The sequence below is a fragment of the Capricornis sumatraensis genome, chromosome 6 (genome assembly GCF_032405125.1).
Source record: "Capricornis sumatraensis isolate serow.1 chromosome 6, serow.2, whole genome shotgun sequence".
Lineage (NCBI taxonomy): Eukaryota > Metazoa > Chordata > Mammalia > Artiodactyla > Bovidae > Capricornis > Capricornis sumatraensis.
Window position 1 is genome coordinate 91,764,889 of NC_091074.1, and position 23,733 is coordinate 91,788,621.

General features: G+C 40.5%; 1 protein-coding gene across 1 annotated transcript in view; it reads left to right on the forward strand.

Moving 5' to 3' along the window:
* Nucleotides 1-15,147, forward strand: part of ERCC6L2 (ERCC excision repair 6 like 2) — a 150,917-nt gene extending 135,770 nt beyond the window's left edge. The window contains exons 18-19 of the mRNA XM_068973896.1: nt 5,254-5,435; nt 12,923-15,147. Coding sequence (XP_068829997.1) covers nt 5,254-5,435; nt 12,923-13,895 — 1,155 coding nt within the window. The 3' untranslated portion in view covers nt 13,896-15,147. The remainder of the gene's footprint in view (nt 1-5,253; nt 5,436-12,922) is intronic.
* The last annotated feature ends 8,586 nt before the right edge of the window (nt 15,148-23,733 follow it).

Sequence of the window (23,733 nt, forward strand, 5' to 3'; positions counted from 1 at the left end):
TATCTTTTACAACTTAAAATTATAGCTTTTATTTTACAGAATGTATACTTTATACATGTTTCAGTAGTAATTTTAATGATGTATTTTCAAGTGTATTTTATAGAGACATGAGTTTTGATTTTATATTTTTATCAAAATTAAGTCAAAGCAGATATTCATGATATATTGTACAGCATAGCATATTATTGTGTTTTATAATTTTAGAGTATAATCTATAAAAATAATGAATTACTATGTTTTATACCTAAAACTAATATAATATTGTAAATGAACTATGCTTCAATTTTTTAAAAAGTAGATATTTATGAAGTCTTTGAAGTGAGCCATTTCCACAGTAAACACTTAATTGTGGATAGATAAGGAGATTATTTTGGCCAAAATATATTAAAATAATTACCACTTGTAGAAATAATATATATTTAGTGTTTTTGGTTTAATTAAATAATTTTTATATTCTGAATTTTGTTTTTAATAACATATTTCTTTTTGTGACAATAACATTAAAAAAATTTTAATTATATAAATCAGATTAGGATTTAACACAATTAGCCATGGCCCACCTTTTACCTTTTTAGATGTGTTTAATTCTGAAGGGAGAGAATTTTTCCTCTACTTTTTCAACTTTCAATTGGCTGCTCCACATAGGAAACAGCCAAAGGAGAAAGATATATTACTACTCATAAATTGGAATTATTTCAATATTCTCTAATAGATTTAGCTTTCTTAAGTAACCCATGGAGCTTCCCTGGTAGCGCGGCTGGGAAAGAATCCACCTGCAATGCGGGAGACCTGGGTTTGATCCCTGGTTGGGAAGATCCCCTGGAGGAGGGCATGGCAGCCCACTCCAATATTCTTGCCTGGAGAATCCCATGGACAGAGGAGCCTGGTGGACTACAGTCCACAGGATTGCAAGGATTTGGACATGACTAAAGTGACAGCACAGCACAGCACAAGTAACCCCACATTTCCATTCAGTTAATCTCATCATCAAATGGATTTTTTAACTATATATTTACATTATTTAGAAATAATTTCTATACTCTTTACACCTACTGAATTTTATTTTTAATAAATATTCCAGAAGTTAAATTTGATTGTTTTTGTAAAAGTACCATAGTAGAAATACCTAACAATATCCAATAATTTATGGAAATAATCATGAACATAGCAGTTACTGTTATAAATTAAACTCAGTGTCAAGCTTTGTAAAATACTTATTAGCAGACATGTTTTTATTATACAAATACCATGCAAAGTTCTTATCTTCATAATTTCCTCCTTGACATTATAACCATAAATCTTAAGAGGAAGGAAACCTACATCAGCATCATGGAGTATAGAGATAATTCCTCAAAGCAAATCTTGGACAATTTTGAAGAAACTCTTTAGGGAAACTTTGCTATCAATTAGAGGCTTTTATGGAAACTGGGCTTTCTGCTTCCTTCATGTTAAATGATCTCAAATTTTCCTATTGAATACAGACATAGAGTTCCAGCTGTTGGCCGTTCTGTTCTCTGGTGGAAAGAAGAGTGGATTTATTTTGCTTTCCAGAGCTGGCAGTCTTACCTTCTACCATAATGTTGAGAAGCAATAATATTATCTTTTAAATTCTTAATCCAGCTCATTTTACTGAATTTTTCATTTCTTGACCTGTCATTACTGTTGCCCCAGTGTCACATGACTTCCCAGCTTTGAGATAAGTGGTAGTAAACGAGTTTGCATCTAATTTCACATTATTTGGAATCTTATCATCTTGGTCGCAGGCCTTGTACTTTACTTTATAATAAATTATAACTGCCCCTGGAATTGTAACTGCGTTATGTCACTGCTTTCTTTATATTATCTATTGTAAAAGATACTATTTTACTACAAAATAGTGACACCAGCTTTTATAACCAGGGCATCAAAGTGTTTATTAAACAAATTAGTAAATGAAATTTTGTTTCACAGCCTTGTTTCAGTAAGTGTTAAACTACCCTACTAAAATGGAAATCTGAACCTAGATTTTTTTTTAAATAAAAGATGGAATATTGAGCCCATGTGAGAGAAAAATACTTTTCTCTTTTCATTATTATCTAAAATAATCAGATTTTAAAGTATAGAATATTTGTCATAAGTTTAAAATATAAAATTCACATGTCTGATAGCTATGATTGGAAAAGTTGAATTTTCCTGAAGAATATATAAAACTAATTTAAGAAAAAATGTATCTGGAGTTTGAAATATGAGTTTTATAATACTTCCAGAGTCAGAAAGACTCAGAGTAATCATGTAAATAATTGAAGATTGCCATTGCTTGGCATGATTTCTCCATGACTTCAGAAATTACGGTATATGAGGAGAGCATGTTTCTGGTTGGCCCAGTTCCTTCTCTTTTGGCTTATTCCCTTTATCCCCACATAGACATTACCATCCCTCCTTATAATAATGGACAATTATTTCTTGAGAATCATCAAAGATAATGAGCTTTTTTATTAGGAACTTTTAAAATTCATCTTATTTTCTTGTGATGTGAAGTAAATGCATCAAATCTCTTTCAAATTTATCTTTAGTGATGAACATGTTTCTCTCTTTATTAATAATGTTTTAAGATATAGGAAATGATGTATTTGAGGAAAGTACTTTCAGCATTACTGACTAATGCAAAGCCCTAGTTCAAACTGACAACCTGGCATTTTGTGATGCCCATCTGAATCACAGTAGATTTTGAAGAAGTCTTTCTTTTCATTAGGAATGGTTTGCTTTTTAAAAAATAATACAATTATTTCTCTTGTTCAGTTTATTTCAGTGAAATGAATATAAATTAAAGAGATAAATTATTTAATTTTAAAAAGGAATAAACTAAATGTGCCATTTTAAAAAGGGAGGGGTAACAGCATTTTTAAGTCCCTTAAGAGTACAAGCCTCCTTCTGTATGTAAATATTTTGGTTCTCAACTACATTGCATAGTGGCAGGAACGTAATAGGTGCTTTGTAAATATATGTGGAATGAAAGCCATTCCCCAGCCACATTCAATGATATGTACTACTTCAATCCCATTGAATACCTATAAAAGAAAGAGTAATTGTCTTACTGAGAATTACTAATCTGTGTTTTGCAGTATTTGTATGCCTGCAAATTTCTTAAATGGTAGTTAACTGGGTGTAGAATTCTGGGTTGGTAGGTTTTTTTCCTCCCTGCATGTTGAAGATAACCTCACTATCTTCTGCTGGCAGCGATGGTGATACTAGTAGTAGTAATGAGAAGTCTCCCTTTAGTTTGATTATTACTTCTTTGTGGGAGAGCTTATCTTTTTTCTCTGTTTATAAGATATTCTCTCTTCTGTGATATAACAAGGTATAGATTTATTTTCATTTTTCACACTAGAGAGTCTCCTTCTTTACTTTGAAGATTCGTGCCTTCTTCAGTTCTCTGCCGTTATATCTTTGGCGTTATCTCTTCTATTTTCTCTATTCTGTCCTTCTAATATTTTATAAATTTGGTTTATCTTCTGACAGGTCTTCTGTCTCTTAATTTTTCTTTCTTGTTTTTCTTTTTTAATCTCTGCACAGCATTCTGAGTAATTTATTCTACCAGTTTATAAACTGTCATTGTAAGGCTATTTAGCCTGCTTCTTAACACAGATTTTAAGTTTGTTTCTATGTCCTTTTTTCCAAACCTATATTTCCCTTCTAGAGTTTGTATCTTGTTCTTTCTCAGATCTGGTATTTTATAATACCTAGTACTTCCTTTATTTTTCTGGACATGCTAATGATTTAAAGTCTCTTTCACATTGCTTTGTAACCTATAATTCCTCAGATACAAATTCTCACATTTGTTGTATCTGCCCACTTTCATGGTAGTGGGTTCTGTATGTTCTTTATAATTTTACCTGAGCTCTTCCCGCTGCACTCCCCCTTAGAATCACAAGCATTCCCTAAACTTAAAAAGTGTTCCTATGTTATGTTTTACCCCTCATTGAGATCTATGGTTTTCACTGATTCTGGGCTAGTTTTTTATGTTGGTTTTTAGCTTAGATTTTCCTTACAATGCAAGTGTGTTCCACAAATCGCACAGGCTGGACATTCCATGTTTTCACCAGTGATTCTATCAAGACCAAAAAAGTAGCCTATTTCTATCCTGTGCCCCAGTTTGGGCTTTCCTAGCTTTAATTTAAAAATTGGATATCCTTTTAATTCCTACTGTGTTTTTGGTTTGTTGATCGTTTTAACTCAGAGAGTTAAATCTTTTCCATTTTCCCTCTACACATGGAGTCCTGCAGTCCAGAACTTAGGACCCATCCTTGGGGGCTGCTGAGCTTCAGCTCCCACCTGCTGCTGTGTTACTTTAATTTGGGCATCTAGAGATTTTCCTTTCTATTTTTGAGCTCAAATATAACTTTATTGTTGTCAAATTACATCCAATATTTCCCAGGTAGCTCAGTGGTAAAGAATCCACCTGCCAATACAGGAGAGGCCAGAGACCCAGGTTCAATCCCAGGTTCAGTTGTTAAACATCGTAACAATTACTTCTTGCAACTCAATAGATATTGAAGTAGGATTTATGAAACTAGTTTATTTCATTATCATTAAAGATTATTATTTTTAAAAGTTTGACTACTTACATAAGATTAAATAACTGAAAGTCTGCTTAGTAATATTGAGAAAAATGTCTAAATTAAAAGTTTTTAAATATCTCATTTTATACCATTATTTACATCACTAATTTGTATCCTTATTTAGGAAAGTAGATGCCAGCATGTGTATCAGTATACCCACAGTCTTGACAGTAGAAACATCATATTACCATTACCTTTCGTATATCTTTAAGAAAGATACATCTTTAGCATATATCTTAATGAAAATAGAAGCATCACATTACTGCCAAATGTAGTATCTTTTTAAAGATCTAACAAGATCTGGCAATGATTATCACTTGGAGAATATGATATGGTTTGTTGGTTTAGTTGCGAAGTTGTGTCTGACTCTTGTGACCCCATGGGCTGTAGCTTGCCAGGCTCCTCTATCCATGGGATTCTCCAGGCAATAATACTGGAGTGGGCTGCCATTTCCTTCTCCAGGGGATCTTCCCACCCCAAGAATCAAACCCAGGTCTCCTGCATTGCAGGCAGATGCTTTACCAACAGAGCTACGAGGGAAGCCCATGAATATGATATACAAGCTTGTAAAGAATACTGGGAAAAAGTAAGACAGACTTCTTATTTGAGTAAAAATGAATATTTTTTAAGTTTTTGCTCTCATCCCTTGTTTCAGACACATAAGGAAAAAATGAAGGGCGATGTATCAACACGTACAAAGGAATGCCAACCACCAAGTGAAGGCAGCATTTCATTTCCTCTTTACATTTCACACCCTGTAAGCCAGAAGAAGAAAAAAGTCTGCCGAATAGACCAGACCACCTTCATAGTTGGAGAAACACCGAAGGGGATCCGCAGGTATGTCATCTATAATAACACCTGGCTTTGTGAATAGTTCTCAAAAGAAATATAACTACCTAGTTAAATACATAAATTATTTGAATTTTAACTACATTTAGCATCTGAATATTTCAGAAAAATCTAAATTTTTACACTTAAAAAAATAAATCCCCAAATTCCCTCATGAATCCAGTGGTTGGGACTCAGCACTTGCACTGTGGTGGCCTGGGTTCAGTCACTGATTGGGGAACTAAGATTCCACAAGCTTTGCAGCATGGCCAAAAAAAAAAAAATCTAAAATGTTTCAGTGTTCTAAGAAGGTTAATCCCTGAATTGATAAAAGATGAAATACAGGTAAATGAAGTAGGTAGATTTTATATAGGTAAATGAAATACTTGAGTGCATTCTATTCATTTAGTCATTGAATATTTATTGAGCACCTGATACGCACTCAGGCATTGGGCTAAGTGCTGGATATACAGTGTCAAAAAAGAGACAAAGAGCTTACAGTACAGTGAGATGAGGTTTGGCATCAAACCATAAAATTTTCAAAAGTAAAAAAAAAACATAAGTAATTATGAAATAGTGTGTTATAGGAAAGAAATGGACAGTTTATAGAGAAGAGTGGGATCAGGAAGGGCACCACTTCCTTTCTAGCGGGTAGTCAGGGAAGACCTCTCTACACAAGTGACATGTGAGTTAAGACTTAAAGGATAATCAGGCAAAGAACAGAGTAAGAACTTTCTGAAGAGGGAGGGGCTTTTGAGAGAAGGCTAGTGTACTTAGTGCATAATAAATCAAGGAGAGAATGGCATGAGATGAAGGGAGAGACATATATGAGGCTGGAGCATGCAAAGCCTTGTAGATTGTAGAAAAGAATTTGGATTTTGTTCCAACCGCAGTAGAAATTGCTGAAGCATGACATGATTTGATGTATTAATGTTTCTAAAAGGTTTTTCCAGCTTCTGCCTGGAAGAGGGCAGAGTGGACTAGGGGAAACCATAAGGAACTAGGTGATGGTGTTTTGCTAGAGTAGAGTAGTTGCCGGGGAGACAGAGCCAATTGGATAAATTCAGTTCGGTGTTGAACTGGTTGTTGGAAAAGGGAGAAGACAGGTTTACTCCCAATTTTAAACAACAGATTGGACTCACTGAATAGGGAAAAGTAGGAGAGACAAAAGGTTGGAATGAAAAAAAATCAAGAGTTCTCTTTCATTCATATTAAATTTGAGGATGTGGGGAAATGTCACATAGGCAGTGGATAGTGCTACCCTGAGATTTGGGGACTGGAGATCTAAATTTGGAAGTTATCAGCATGGAGATTAGAAATAGATTACAAATGGCCTTTACAGCCATAGACTGTGTGAGCAGCTTAGGAACAGAACACAGAGAGGAGAGGAGAAGCCCCAGGACTGAGCCTGGAGGGTGACTATGTACTCCTGCTGGGTAGGAGGCCCTATGTGAGACCCTGAAGTCCAAGAGAAGTGAGAGTTTCAGAAAGGAGGGAGCACTGACTTTATTGAGTACTGCTGAGGACCAGAAGCAGAAAGGGAAAGCCCCTGGAGCTGAAGGACTCTTTGGTTGCTTTCATGTGAGCACTCTAAGTAGGCAGATGCCAAGGTGAGGTGGGCAGGCAGTGAAAGGGTAAGCCCCTGGGACTGCTCCTTAAATCTGGATGGGGAAACTGGCAGTAGCTGAAGGGCATTGTGGGATCAAGGGTAGTTTGTTTTTAGGTTGAGAAGATAATATTGGGTTGGCCAAAAAGTTCATTCATGTTTTTCCTTAAGATTGCCAACGTACGAGAACCTATTTGTATATCAAGGAAAAAGACTAATAGAGGAAAAAGAGATTATACCAGGGAGGTGACAACAGAAAGAGTGAAGTCCTGAAGGCAGAAAAAGGTGGGATCGAGACCACAGGTGAAGGTCTAGCCTTTGAGAGGTACTAAGAGAAAGGGACAACCTAAACAGCATAGTGAAAAGCAGAGACATTACAATAGAGATGATATTGTGGCTATGTTGATATAGTCAAAGCTGTGTTTTTTCCAATAGTCACGTACGGATGTGAGAGTTGGACCATAAAGAAGGGTGGGTGCTGAAGAATTGACGCTTTTAAACTGTGGTGTTGGAGAAGACTCTTGAGAGTCTCTTGGACTGCAAGGAGATCCAACCAGTCAATCCTAAAAGAAATCAATCCTGAATATTCATTGGAAGGACTGATGCTGAAGCTGAAGCTTCAGTACATTGGAAAATAAGACCCGGATGCTGGGAAAGATTGAAGGCAGGAGGAGAAGGGGACGACAGAGGATGAGATGATTGGATGGCATCACCAACTCAATGGACACGAGTTTGAGCAAGCTCCGGGTCACGGTGAAGGACAGGAAAAACTGGCATGCTGCAGTCCACAGGGTTGCAAAGAGTCGGATATGACTGAACAACTGAACGACAACAAGAGAAAGGCGTAAAGAAAGGCACAGATACAATGGGTATTTCCTTAATTAATTGAGAATTAAAGCATCGGTATTGAGGGAGAAAAATTGGGGGAAAGAGAAATTATGAAAGAAGTAATTTATAAAGTAGTAAAGCACGCTTGTGGGGCTAGAATTCCTGAGTGATGTTAAGTCCCTTTTTGAGAGTAATTACAGTGAAACCTTCTGTGCAGTTGTACAGACTTCATTCAAGTTTCAGTTGCTCAGTTGCAGACACAGAATAGGCAAACAGCTGAGTTTTACAAGGAGAAGGAAAGGAAAGAAAGGAAGATGAATGATGTTCGCAAAGAAGTGATTATAAAGTTGAACCTAAACTCAACAAAGGGATGTTGATGATAGTGAGAAAGCAGAAGAGTCAGCAAATTGGAGGACTTGATGAGATGAAAAGTACAATCCAACATAGTTGTCATGGGGATAATTGAGTAGTTGAACTGAAGCATGATATGACTGAATTCAGGAATTTGGAAGTTGTGCAGTTAATGGTAATGACATTAGTGGTATGATCTTGGCAATAGGGACCTGCGTGAAATTGAGTCTTTGGAGGTGAGGTAAAGAAACTAGTGGGCCAGGAGTTGGGTGGGACATCCACACGGATACTGATATTACCAAGAATGATGGCAGAAAATGGGAAAGGAAGCAACGTTAATCCAGGATCTTGAGTGTCAGTCTCCAGCAGGGAGCAACTAGGAAGTCAGTTAATAAGATGGGGTGGGAGTGAGAATGGAAAGCTGGATAGCATGCACCTTAAAGAGTAGGAGGAGTTTTTAAGAAAAAATAATCTGGAAACAGCAGTGGGAAGCTTGAACTCTGAGGCTTAAGGATGGGAGGTATAAGAATTTTGACTTGTGAAGGCTGCATAGGAGGAGGCAGTATCTGGAGGAGACAGAGGGACTCCTTGGGTAGAAGACACAGGAGAGATGGTAGATCATAGCCTGATTCCAGGGGCACCAAGGAGTGGTCTGGAAGGATGAGGGATTGGATTAGATCAAGGCTGTAGAGGCCAGGAGGAGGATGAGAAGCCAGTGTTCAGGGTAACTGTGGTGTAGTGACTGAGGTAAGCAGGGAGAGGAGGCAAGCTCCAGTTGGTCCTGATGGCTTCTACAGGCAATGGGAAAGTGCTAGTTGCTCTGTGTGTTCCCGATGCTTCCCTCAGGGTTTTGGCAACTCCCAGGCAACTGGCCCCTTAGCTCCTCAGGTCCTGGTGTGGCAGATTGGATCACACTCCTGAGCTGCGCACCATTGCCCAGAAAAGTGAACATCCCACACTACTACAGCATTGCAGCTCCTCACAGATATATTTACAGCAATGATTTGGAGTAAAGTTGGGGCAGTTTTGTATGGGCAATTATTTTGCTAGAAGGCCAACTGTATACATTTTTACCAATCTTTGAGAAGCAAAAGCATCTTATCCCCTTTGGCACTGTATATAAAAATAAAAGTATTGGGACTGCCCTGGTAGTCTAGTAGTTAAGACTCCACACTTGCACTGCAGAGGGCCTGGGTTCGAACCCTGGTGGGGGAACTAAGATCCTGTATGCCTCGCAACATGGCCAAAACATTAAAGAAAGGAAGGAAGAAAGAAAGAATTAACAATGATTATTTTTTTACCTGTTTTTTTTTTTTTCTCTATCTTAGCCTCAGGATAAATGTCTCATGCTACATAAAAAGGTGAAGGGTGTCTAATATTGGAATGCCAACATCTGCGCTAGGGAACAGTGCCCGAACTGCTAGCACCTCTTTCCTGTTAACCATCCTACTCTGTGTGAATCAAGAATTTATACCACGATGCAGTCCCATGGGTCATCTGAAGGAAGTTTCAGTCCTACCTTCTCTTCAGAAAGTTCAGGCAGAAACAGCATGGTTTTTAGCTGTGTTTCCACCCCTTCTCCTTCAGTTCCTCAAGAACAAGGGAGAGGAATTGAATTTTTCCACAGCTACTCTTCATCTACTTGCTGAAAGACAAAGATACCCAACTTTGATTTCTTCCCCCACCCACACCCCCTTCCCTAAGTGGCTTATGAATGTCTACAAAATTTCCCCCACAAAGTGGCTAGCTTATATCCCTTGGTTGTACCTTGCAGTCATTAAATATTTAAAGAAAACTCTTTTAAAGACCAAGAATTATGAAACCAAGTTTAGAAAGCAAAAATAAAATGAATTGTAATCATAAGTCATCCTGTAAGGGGTAATCACACAGCCCGGGATCCTGGTATAACATTCAGACAGAATAAGATCAGAAGCACCTCTCCTCCCAGAGCTGACAGAAGCACAGGGTCATAGGTGAGGTCAACACAGCAAAGGGGAAAGTACTTTGGCAACTGCTGATACACCACCAAGTCTCAGATAAATAAAAGATATTGCTAATAACTTAATCTTCACAGCACAAATATTTATTAGAAAGGCCATGAAAATGGATTCAGAAGTGATTAATAAAATAATGATACGTCGTTACTTCCTGTGAGGTTGAAACTGGAACCTCTTAAAAACATACTTGATGCTTTACAACAAGGACATTGGCCATACCCAGGACAGAAATTTGGAAACTTGTTTTTGTGTTATTTTAAATATTCTCTTGGCAATGAGAGTGACTGTTGATCAGGCATAGCTAGGACCTGGATTTGGAAACAAGTAACAGGACCAGTGTGGTGAGGACTAGAAGCCAGGGTGCTCATCTGAAACTACAAAAAAAAGTCCTGAATATATGGTATGGATTGCCGCTAAAATCAAAGGAAACACAAACTTTATACAACCTGGTCTCAGTGGCAAAAATAAGAGTGGCTTTAAGTAAAGCTCCTGTTTATGTACATTTAAAAACTCACTTTTTTTTACCCTCAGGATTCCCTGTTGTGTACAGAATGAAATTCAAACTTCTGAAATTGGCATACAGACCCCTCATGATTTTCATCCTCTTCCTTGGAGTTCCTCCTGCCCCTCTGTCCACCACGTCTTCTTGGAACTGGGCTTGTGCATCTTCCCTCTCTCTCTAGGGGGCTTCTTGGCTCATCTTTACCTGACTGGCTTGAGGTGACAGCAGTGAAGCCTTCCCTGCTATTCAGCCCACTACCAGTCACTGGCTTAGACACCCCTTTTGTGGGTGCCAACAGGGTACCATATTTACCTCCATCATAGGATTTATCCCTCCCTTCTGGTCTCATCTTCACGTATCTGTCTCTGCCAACCAGACTCTAAACTCCGTGAAGACAGGGAACTGGGATTTGTTGAGTGTTGTATAGTTTCTCTTGCAGTGCCTTGCAGAAAAGAGAGCTCTATAAATATTTTTTCAGTCAGTAAATCAAAGTTTTAAGGAAATATTATATAAAAATGGATGTAAGTCTTCAATTTGGGGACTTTTAATCATTTGCTCCAGCGTCATCTGTAGCTTTTGTTTATAAAAACATTTGTAAGCAGTGAGCCTTCCTGATTCATGGCCTAAACTCAGCATCAGCAAAGGAAAACCCTCTTAGTCTGCCTGGCCTGAATTCCACAGGCTGCAGCTTAAAAGACAGAAATATGTTTCTCACGGTACTGAAGCCTGGGAAGTCCCACGATCAGGGTGCCAGCTGATTGGATTCCTGGTAAGAGCTTTCTTCCTGGCTCACAGATGGCCACCTTTTCACTGTGTCCTCCTATGGCAGAGAGAGAGCTCACTGGTGACTTTTTTTCCCCCAAAATTTCATCTATTTATTAATTTTTGGCTGTACTGAGTCTTTGTTGCTGCGTGCAGGCTTTCTCTAGTTGCGGTGCACAGGCTTCTCATGGCGGGGGCATCTCTTGTTGCGGAACCCAGGCTCTAGAGCACAGCCTTAGTAGTTAATGGCACACACGTTTAGTTGCTCCACAGCATGTGGAATCTTCCCAGACCAGGGATTGAACCTGTGACTCCTGCATTGGCAGCAGATTCTTTACCAGTGGATCACCAGAAAAGTCTTCTGGTGGCTTTTTATGACCTCTTTTAAACTTAATTACCTCCTAAAGACCCCATCTCCAAATATAGTCACATTGGGGTTTAGGGCTTCAACATACGGATTTGGGGTGGGTGGCACAGTTCAGTCTATAGAACCCTTACTTGGGGAAAGGGACCAGAGTCTAGTGCCCAGGGTTCCTAAACGAGCTTTCCACCTCTCATCTTATTAGGGTTTCAGAAGGTGCAGTTCTTCAACGGCTTTTATTAATATCTGATGCTAACTCTGAAACTCATTTCTTCAAATACCATCTGACATTAGTTTAGTTACCTGTACTGAAAGTCAGATCCATCAGATCAAAACTGAGAAAGAATCTAGACTTATCAGTTTAGAACTTCCCTTTGTGTGTGAGTGTGTGTGTGTATGTGTGTGTGTATGTTAATAGCTCAGTCATGTCCGACTCTTTGTGAACCCACGGACTGTGGCTCGCCAGGCTTCTCTGACTGTGGGATTCTCCAGGCAAGAATACTGGAGTGGATTGCCATTCCCTTCTCCAGAGGAGCTTCCCAACCCAGGGATCAAACCCTGGTCTCCTAGAACTTCCCTTTAGGCTCATCAAAAAGGCATGTGAAATTTCTATATTGTATTTGTGGAAGAAAGAGAAAAAAGGATATAGAAGAGAAAAATTCTTTAAAACTATTAATTTTTGAGCATTTTCTCTTTTCTATTTATTGATACCCTCTTTGACAATTTTATTTCATGTATCTTGTGTGCAATATAGATTTTCAAACAGATTATATAAATTATAATTCTGCTGTAAGTCATAAATTGTCTGAATGGAAGAGCAGCATGCTGGGATCATACAATTCCCAGGAAATACCTGATTTAAAGTCAGAATAACTTAAAAAGTTGGTAATTTCATGAACTAAAGTAGTGTAAGGGAAGAGTTCACATTCTCTTAAGTACAAAATGTATGTTCATTGTGATATTAAGATAATATATGCTAATGAATACATTTACATAGCTTTGTTGCTACATAGCATAACACTGATGACAAGTTCTTTAAAAATAAAATATAGTAAAAATAACCATTGGATTTGTTCATTAAATTTTCAGAAAACAATTTGAAGAAATGGCTGCTTATTTTAAGTTGTCTTCTGTAAAGGAATTTGCTAAACGTGTAACTAATGCCACATCAGAAGAACGACAGAAAATGTTAAGAGAATTTTATACTTCCCAGTATCCAGAGGTAAGAGAATTTTTTGTGGATTCTCCCTCAGAATGCACTAAGTCTGCCTATGAGAAAGGAGAGAGAGTCAAGAATAAGTCTGAAAAAAGAGAATCTCTTATGAAAGAGCGGCTATCAGATTCTGAAACTTTGTCATTTAAAAATTCTACCAAAAAAATTTCTCCAATTTTCAGCCCCAGCATATGTAAAAAAAAATCAATTAAGTTTCAAAATCATAGTTCCTATAAAGAAAAGGTGCTTTCCAATGATATGGAAACTAAGAAATTACCTATAAGCTGTACCCAAGAGACTGACAGTGGGGAAAGCAGCCAAGCGTCCAGAGACACTGCAGCATCCTGTTCCCTGAACAGTAAGTCTGGAGCAGATGAGTTGGAAAAGTTGGAAAATGCCAGGAAAGACCAACAGGATCTCACTGGTTTGGGTATTTCAAGAAATGGACCCATCTTCAAAGTGGAAAACAAAACAATAGAAAATCCAGTGTTAGAAGACACTTCTGTGGTAGGCTTACTTGGTGACACCTCTGTTCTTGATGACCTCTTTAAAAGTCATGAGAATAGTCCCACACAACTGCCAAAGAAGGTTCTTTCTGGGTCCATAGAGAAAGCAAAACAGAGACCAAAAGATTTCTGGGACATCTTGAATGACCAAAATGACGACAGTCTTAGTAAACTCACCGACTTGGCAGTAATAGAGACTCTCTGTGAAAAAGTGCCTTTTGCGGCATCTTCCAAAAGGAAGGAGGATCTTGAAGCTTCTCTTTGGAAATCAAACGAGAAATTTTTGTGGAAAAAATTTAACTTAAGTGATACAGATGAAAGCACAGCTAATACACAAGAGTGATACATAAACATATAGATGAATTACTACAACCAATGAATTGCTGCTATCAATGTTTAGAACTCTGTGTTCCACACTAATTATGTTACAAAGTTGTCAGTATATATTTTTAATAAACCCTTGCTCTGGATTCTTTTTCAGTCTCAAATGTTACCATGTGTTGGTTTTCCTTGATAGCTGATTTGATCTTTAAAAAAAATATATGGTCATATTATAGTATAAACCTGTTATTATGAAATGGAAAAGATCCTAGATTTGTTACTGGGAGACCTGGGGCATCTCTCATTGTATAATTATGTGACCTTAGATAAGTCATTTAGGCTAGTGTGCAGCCATTTCCTCATATGAAAGATGAAGGGCTTGAAATTGATGAACATGAGTATCTTCCAGTTTAAAAACAGTTTGTTTCATTCTCCTAGATTCCATTAAGTCATAGAACCAAATTATGCTTACCCCCTCAAATCAAGTGTACATTAATGAGTTTCTTTCTTACTAGCATTTGGAAGATTAGTAACTGTTTTCCTTTTCCCTCAGTATCATGTGCTACCATTATGAAATTATTTATACAAAAGTAATAATGAGTACTAAATACATGATGTATATTAAAATAGTAAGCTCATAACTGCTCAAAAGCAAAGAGTTAATGTTGTATAATTTTACTATCAATATATGATGTATGATGCTAAAGTAATATAATTATTATCATTAGCCACAGAACATCAGTGCCTCAACTTTTTATAAAAGTATATAAAACTTCGTATAGTATTTTTGTATTTCTCTTAAGTATGAATAAATGAGTAAACATTTGATTTTATTTAAAACTTTTATATTTTGTTGAATTTAACATATGCTTTATAACCAGTAAAATGTGTTTGTTGTTGAATTCACTTGTTTGGAAACATTCACTGTGTGGGTACTGTGCTGTGAGCACTAGATGTACAGGTGAGGCACTGCTACCAGTAAAACAAACAAAACCATGTCTATAAAGAGTCATGTCTGTAAAGCCCCTGGCACATGGTAGCAGACCCGAGCCTTCTACTGACCCACACACAGATGCTCTGTGGCAACTTTCCGTCAGTTGAACTTGCAGGGCTATGATGGGAGGAAGTGTCCAGAAAATAGCAGTGAACCAGGAAATGGTGGTGCTCAGAGAACACTGAATTGTTACTGTATTGGGGGAGAGGCCCTTTGGAATACCCAGCCATTGTAGTGTCAAGCTGTTGCTCAGAAATGACAAAAAGAAAGAAAGAAAAATCTTTTCTCAGGGGACCAAATAGCCAGTGAATGGCCTAACTCTCTAGGGCAGTGTTGAGAGCTATGAAATATATTTTACTTCATGACCCAGTAGATTTGTGTTATATATACGTGACTGAAATAAAATGTTTATGAAATATTTACCCTTAAGGCATGCAACATACTTCGATATTTTCTCTTCTGTTGTAATTTTGGCTCTTGTATATGTATGCTTTTTTTAATGTTTTCATAACCCACTAAATTGATTTCATGATCATTAATGATTGGTAACCACAGTTTAAAAAATTCAGTTTTAGGTTATATAGACTTAGTTGGGTTTTTTTCTTTTTTCTTTTTTGCTACTTGCAGCAGAATTGTATCCAGACTTAATAGATGCTACATTTCACCACCAAGAGCTTGCTGCAAAATGAATGTGCTGTGCAGTATGTGGTAGACTTAATATATAAATGTTGTTAGACTGATGTGGGATCAGCTCTACCAGGACCTCAGAAAGAAAGTAGCTACCTCTTCAACTCAGCTTACATATCAGACAGTAGAGTTCAGTCATTTTAATAAAAGTATATTTTTCATAAAATCAGGTACTTTTTAATTTTTTTACATAGACTTGACCTTAGAAACATAAAATGATGTTCATACAAATATTAGCTCTGTACTCTTCAAGTATAGTGAAATGCTATTAAACGAGATTTTTATCAATCATGGTCAAAATGGGAGTAAAAATACAGACTTGGAGTTAAGAAATTAGTTTCCAGCAGTTGTCAGTGAAATGTTTTGTCATAATTATCACGTAGGAATGGTATGCCAAGCAGAGGATGAGGATCAGTGTGGAAAGGAGCCAGTCAGAACATTCCAGAAGGGTAACTGTAAAGGTTGACTCTCCTTGCCATGGAGCAATGAGAAAATTTGGTTCAACCATTGATGAGTATGGGAACAGACACTATACCAACAGTCCTTCCTTCCTACTCCACTGGTGATGTGCTACCAAGTTCTGCCAACTAAGTAGGTGACCACAGGCAAATCCCAGGGCTTCTTTCAGCCTCAGTTTCCTCTTTAAATTGAAGATGGACTGAATCAGTGGTGGGTCAAGCATTTTTTTTAAGCAATTGAAGTCCACTGTGAGTAGAGGCTCAATTATAACAATTAAAATGGAGGTCCATTGATTCAAGGAGCACTACTGTGCCTCCGTGGAGTATTAGTTTGAAAAGGAATAAGATCATTGCTAAAAAACCTTCCAACTTCAAGTTTCCATGATTCTATTTGCCACAATCTGTATTTTTTTACTTCTCTTCAAAGCAATGACAGTTTCTGGCTGCTAGCATTCAACACACAGTTGTCATTATTGGAAACTGAGGCAAGATACTGTGAAATCTTTGCACTTGAATTCCTCAGAGGTCCCTTCAAGCCCTGAAACCACTTAGTTGGATAAGTTAACATCCTCTACAAGCAGTGCAGCTGCCCTCATGTGTTCAAGGTGACAGAATCTTAGTTTGCAGAGATGAGTTGGTGATAAACTTTTCATCAATCCATAGAATATGAGAAAGCCAAGGGAGGTATAGTTGTTTTTAACGTTGATTATGCAGTTTTAAAATTCTGAAGTTATTCTTCCTTTATGGTACAAAATAATCTTACAAAATGATATAGTATTCTCACCTATTTAATCGTCTTTACTTTATGTAAAAATTGCTAACCATATGTCAGTTCCCCCAAATTTTCACATTTACTGATCTATACCCCTTGTCCAAGGTAAAGAGCAGCGGCTGCACTTTGCTGGAGCAGCCGGGAAGAGATACCCCACACCCAAGATAAGAGAAACCCAAGTAAGACGGTAGGTGTTGCAAGAGGGCATCAGAGGGCAGACACACTGAAACCGTACTCGCAGAAAACTAGTCAATCTAATCACACTAGGACCACAGCCTTGTCTATCTCAATGAAACTAAGCCATGCCTGTGGGGCCACCCAAGACAGGCGGGTCATGGTGGAGAGGTCTGACAGAATGTGGTCCACTGGAGAAGGGAATGGCAGACCACTTCAGTATTCTTGCCTTGAGAACCCCATGAACAGTATGAAAAGGCAAAATGATAGGATACTGAAAGAGGAACTCCCCAGGTCAGTAGGTGCCCAATATGCTACTGGAGATCAGTGGAGAAATAACTCCAGAAAGAATGAAGGGATGGAGCCAAAGCAAAAACAATACCCAGTTGTGGATGTGACTCGTGATAGAAACAGGGTCCGATGCTGTAAAGAGCAATATTACATAGGAACCTGGAATGTCAGGTTCATGAGTCAAGGCAAAATGGAAGTGGTCAAACAAGAGATGGCAAGAGTGAATGTCAACATTCTAGGAACCAGTAAACCAAAATGGACTGGAATGGGTGAATTTAACTCAGATGACCATTATATCTACTACTGCGGGCAGGAATCCCTCAGAAGAAATGGAGTAGCCATCATGGTCAACAAAAGAGTCTGAAATGCAGTACTTGGATGCAGTCTCAAAACTAACAGAATGATCTCTGTTCATTTCCAAAGCAAACCATTCACTATCATAGTAATCCAAGTTGATGCCCCAACAGTAATGCTGAAAAAGCTGAAGTTGAACGGTTCTATGAAGACCTATAAGAGCTTTTAGAACTACCACCCAAAAAACATGTCCTTTTCATTGTAGGGGACTGGAATGCAAAAGTAGGAAGTCAAGAAACACCTGGAGTAACAGGCACATTTGGCCTTGGAATGTGGAATGAAGCAGGGCAAAGACTAACAGAGTTTTGCCAAGAAAATGCACTGGTCATAGCAAACACCCACTTCCAACAACACAAGAGAAGACTCTACACATGGACATCACCAGGTGGTAAACACCAAAATCAGATTGATTATATTCTTTGCAGCCAAAGATGGAGAAGCTCTATACAGTCAACAAAAACAAGACCAGGAGCTGACTGTGGCTCAGATCATGAACTCCTTATTTCCAAATTCGGACTTAAATTGAAGAAAGTAGGGAAAACCACTAGACCATTCAGGTATGACCTAAATCAAATCCCTTATGATTATACAGTGGAAGTGAGAAACAGACTTAAGGGTCTAGATCTGATAGATAAGAGTGCCTGATGAACTGTGGACTGAGGTTCGTGACATTATACAGGATATCAGGATCAAGACCATCCCCATGGAAAAGAAATGCAAAAAAGAAAAATGGCTGGCTGGGGAGGCCTTACAAATAGCTGTGAAAAGAAGAGAAGCAAAAAGCAAAGAAGAAAAGGAAAGATATAAGCACCTGAATGCAGAGTTCTAAAGAATAGCAAGAAGAGGTAAGAAAGCCTTCCTCAGCGATCAATGCAAAGAAATAGAGGAAAACAACAAAATGGGAAAGACTAGAGATCTCTTCAAGAAAATTAGAAATACCAAGGGAACATTTCATGGAAAGATGGGCTTGATAAAAGAGAGAAATTGTATGGACCTAACAGAAGCAGAAGATATTAAGAAGAGGTGGCAAGAATACACAGAAGACTTTACAAAAAAGATCTTCACGACCCAGATAATCACAATGGTGTGATTACTCACCTAGAGCCAGACATCCTGGAATGTGAAGTCAAGTGGGCCTTAGAAAACATCACTACGAACAAAGCTAGTGGAGGTGATGGAATTCCTGTTGAGCTATTTCAAATCCTGAAAGATGATGCTGTGAAAGTGCTGCACTCAATATGCCAGCAAATTTGGAAAACTCAGCAGTGGCCACAGGACTGGAAAAGGTCAGTTTTCATTCCAATCCCAAAGAAAGGCAGTGCCAAAGAATGCTCAAACTAGTGCACAATTGCACTCATCTCACATGCTAGTAAAGTAATGCTCAAAATTCTCCAAGCCAGGCTTCAGCAATACGTGAACCGTGAACTTCCAGATGTTCAAGCTGGTTTTAGAAAAGGCAGAGGAACCAGAGATCAAATTGCCAACATCCACTGGATCATGGAAAAAGCAAGAGTTCCAGAAAAACATCTATTTCTGTTTTATTGACTATGCCAAAGCCTTTGACTGTGTGGATCACAATAAACTGTGGAAAATTCTTAAAGAGATGGAAACTCCAGACCACCTGCCCTGCCTCTTGAGAAACCTATATGCAGGTCAGGAAGCAACAGTTAGAACTGGACATGGAACAACAGACTAGTTCCAAATAGGAAAAGGAGTACGTCAAGGCTGTATATTGTCACCCTATTTAACTTCTATGCAGAGTACATCATGAGAAACGCTGGGCTGGAAGAAGCACAAGCTGGAATCAAGATTGCTGGGAGAAATATCAATAACCTCAGATATGCAGATGACACCACCGTTATGGCAGAAAGTGAAGAGAAACTAAAAAGCCTCTTGATGAAATTGAAAGAGGAGAGTGAAAAAGCTGGCTTAAAGGTCAACATTCAGAAAACAAAAATCATGGCATCTGGTCCCATCACTTCATGGGAAATAGATGGGGAAACAGTGGAAACAGTGTCAGACTTTATTTTGGGGGGCTCCAAAATCACTGTAGATGGTGACTGCAGCCATGAAATTAAAAGACGCTTACTCCTTGGAAGAAAAGTTATGACCAACATCGATAGCATATTCAAAAGCAGAGACATTACTTTGCCAACTAAGGTCCGTCTAGTCAAGGCTATGGTTTTTCCTGTGGTCATGTATGGATGTGAGAGTTGGACTGTGAAGGAAGTTGAGCTCCAAAAAATTGATGCTTTTGAACCGTGGTGTTGGAGAAGACTCTTGAGAGTCCCTTGGACTGCAAGGAGATCCAACCAGTCCATTCTGAAGGAGATCAGCCCTGGGATTTCTTTGGAAGGAATGATGCAAAAGCTGAAACTCCAGTACTTTGGCCACCTCATGTGAAGAGTTGATTCATTGGAAAAGACTCTGATGCTGGGAGGGATTGGGGGCAGGAGGAGAAGGGGACGACAGAGGATGAGATCACTGACTCGATGGACGTGAGTCTGAGTGAACTCTGGGAGTTGGTGATGGACAGGGAGGTCTGGCGTGCTGTGATTCATGGGGTCGCAGAGAGTCGGACACGACTGAGCGACTGAACTGAACTGAACTGATCTTCAAATCTGAAAGAATGGATTCAATGCCTCCCTCGAATGTCGTTTTTCACATGTGAAGCAACTGAGCTCCACAGTCACTATGTCATAAATCCAGTTAGCAGTGGATTGGGCATCTTCAAAGATGTCAGTGAACCTGAGATACTATAAGATGCATCTGCCATCAAAGAGCCCAGAATTCAAAGCACTTTTTAGGCTCCTCACCTAAATCTGATTTAATCCTCATTGATGTGACCTTTCCCAGTTCTATCCCCACCTTCTTTTGCAAAACATGCTTTACCCAGAACTTTCTGAAAGGCCTTAAAGGAAAGGCTCGTAAGCTCAGGAACCGGTCTTAGCCCTGGTGACACTGCGTTTGCCCTGGGTGACAGCCCCATACACTGCCTTTGCCTCACCCCTCTCCCAGTGCTTGTGGCAGGTAGAAAGGACACTGCACTTTTTCTCTGTTAAAGATCAACCATAGGATCTTGCCTTACATGATCTTGCAGAGTGTTAAGTGATTGCAGCCATGAAATTAAAAGATACTTCTTGGAAAGAAAGTTATGACCAACATAGACAGCATATTAAAAAGCAGAGACATTACTTTGCCAACAAAGGTCCATCTAGTCAAGACTGGTTTTTCCAGTGGTCATGTATGGATGTGAGAGTTGGACTATAAAGAAAGCTGAGCACTGAAGAATTGATGCTTTTGAACTGTGATGTTGGAGACGACTCTTGAGAGTCCCTTGGACTGCAAGGAGATCCAACCAGTCCATCCTAAAGGAGATCAGTCCTGAGTGTTCATTGGAAGGACTGATGCTGAAGCTGAAACTCCAATACTTTGGCCACCTGATGCGAAGAGCTGACTCATTTGAAAAGACTCTGATGCTGGAAGGGATTGGGGGCAGGAGGAGAAGGGGACGACAGAGGATGAGACGGCTGTATGCGTCACTGACTCGATGGACGTGAGTCTGAGTGAACACTGGGAGTTGGTGATGGACAGGGCCTGGCGTGCTGTGGTTTGTGAGATAGCAGAGTCAGACACAACTGAGTGACTGAACTGAACTGAACTGATATCTTTTAAACTTTGGATTTTTCTTTAGTTTTTGTAAAGTGAGACATTCCTCTGGACTGAAAGATGGCCTTCAAAAGAGGCCTCATTAAGATAATCTGTATATATATATTTTCCTCTTTCCTAAAACTATTATAAAAGTATCGATAAAAACAACAGAACAAAATCTTAATTTTTCAAAACAAATGTCAACATGTAGTCATGGGAACTTCTGATCTTACATGATCAGAGTTCACCCACGTTGCTCACCTGCCAGTGCCCTCACTGTGCTTCCCACACTCAACTGTGTCACACACTCAACTCTGTCACTGAAGGCGCACTCACTGCCTTCCAGACCCAGCACCAGTGCCCTAAATGGTCTCCCTTTAGCACTGCCTAGCGACTTCCTTTTCACTTTTCACTTTCATGCAGTGGAGAAGGAGATGGCAACCCACTCCAGTGTTCTTGCCTGGAGAATCCCAGGAACGGGGGAGCCTGGTGGGCTGCCATCTATGGGGTCGCACAGAGTTGGGCACAACTGAAGTGACTTAGCAGCAGCAGCAGCAAAGCCACAGGGTTTTCCCAGGTCAGTTCCTATCTGCCCCCACCAAGCATCCTGTTCACCAGTATCAATGGAGCCCTCAGTGTGGTGCCCAGCAACCTAGTATCTTCCCCACCTCAATCAGTTTTCCCCAGCCTCCCCAAACACTTCATCCAACTGCGTCTCAGACTTCTTAACTCCCCAAGTTCCCTGGTTAGTAGGTACTTCATCCTCCTGCTTCACCTATTGGGAAGTGCCACCAGTGAATGAGCTCTGAATGTCATACTTGGGAGACTGCAGAGGTCATATCACCAGGCAAGTCATACCCAGAGGCAGCAATTCACTGACCAGCCAGGAAAAGGGCAAAACTGACCAGTTAGTGGGGCTTTTGCAGAGGTGCCATTTACTGCCTGAAATGTCCCAGAGCTGCCACATTCCCCTGAAAGGCATAACAACTCCTGTAGTCCTAAAAGACCCCACAGGACACAGCGGGTGTGTGGGAAACGTTTGGGGGAGGGCAGAAGCTTGAAGTGTCCCCTAGGGAGGTGTGTGAGTAAAGGAAGAAGACCCACCAAGGAACCCAAGCACAAATGAAGGGTGCTCTCTTGAGTGGTGGAAAAGGTAAGCTTCCCAGCTACATAACAGGGAAGACCCCCACCGCCCCACCACCACCGCCTCCCTCGCTTCTCTTGGGCGCTGCACGCCTTTTCCGCCAGAGCGCCATGGGGGAATCCACCTCGCTGCTGGTTCCGCCTACCTCTCTCTCCCTCGTGGCAGGCACATATTAGACACTGTATGGAGAAATCACTCTAAGTAAAGCTCATTTGAATCTTCCTCAGCGAGTTTCCAGGCCACCCGCCGCTGCTGAGGGTCGTCACTAGAAGCCCTTGCTGCGGTGCCCCACAACCGGAGCGAGGATTCACCACCTCCAAGAAGGGGGAGTCATCCGCCAAATTAGGTTTACCTTCTTCTCCCTTTGGGGAAAAAAGAAAGCGAATTAAATTATGCTTTGGCTGTATTGATGGAAAACATGAAAAGCAAACTCCGGGGCCTCGTGCCTCGAGGGCACCTGATCTCCCGTTAGCTGCAAACCTCAATAAAGTCCGCGAGCCCCTCTGTGAGCAGCAAGCATTGGGTTGCCGATCTCCACCGGGCCCTGGGGTCTCGTCCACCGTGAAAAGTGAAGCAAGGAAGGTGGAGAAGGTGCCCTTTGGGGTGGTGGTGGGGGTATCCTGCTTCCCCTCGAGATTCCGGGCGCCGCGAGGCGTGAAAATCCCCAACCCTGGGTTGGGGAACCCGCAGGAGCTTGCGATCCAGCCGGGGACAGACAGGGGGAGGTCCCCTCGGTGCGCACAGCCCGCCATCGCCCCTCAAGCAGACACTGCTTGGCTCAGAGCACACACCTGCGGGATCAGAACTCAGTGAGTAGTGAAAAGTTAGACACCCGCCCACCCGTGGGCCGCGCGGAGACTGGGGGAATCGAGCCGAGAGGGGGCCCCCTTCCCGCCGCTCGCGCGCGTCCCGCCCTGGACGTGGAGGGTGCGAGGCCGCCGGGTGTGAACGGCGAAGGTTTCTGCGGTCTGGCCGGCGGCCGGCTGGAAAACCAGCCTCAATTTGATCCCCAGCGCCTCTAACGGAGGTCACGAGAAGCAAGAGGACGCGGGCGCCGGGTAGTTGGGCAGAATGCGAGCTCTGACTGAAGACCGCGGGGTATGAAGGGCGCTAGGAAGGAAGCCAGCCGGCCAGATGGAGCTCCTCCTGGCGGGGCCCGAGCTCGGTGCCTGCGAGCGCCCCTGGGCGGCTCGGCGGGGCACACCCGACGGCGGCGGAGCCGACGGTCCAGGGAGGAAATCGGGCTTAGCACCTCCTCACACAGCACCTAGATCCCGGCCAGCTGCGCGGGGAAATGGGCCCCCCACGTGCAAAACTGCTCCTCCACCTCCTACT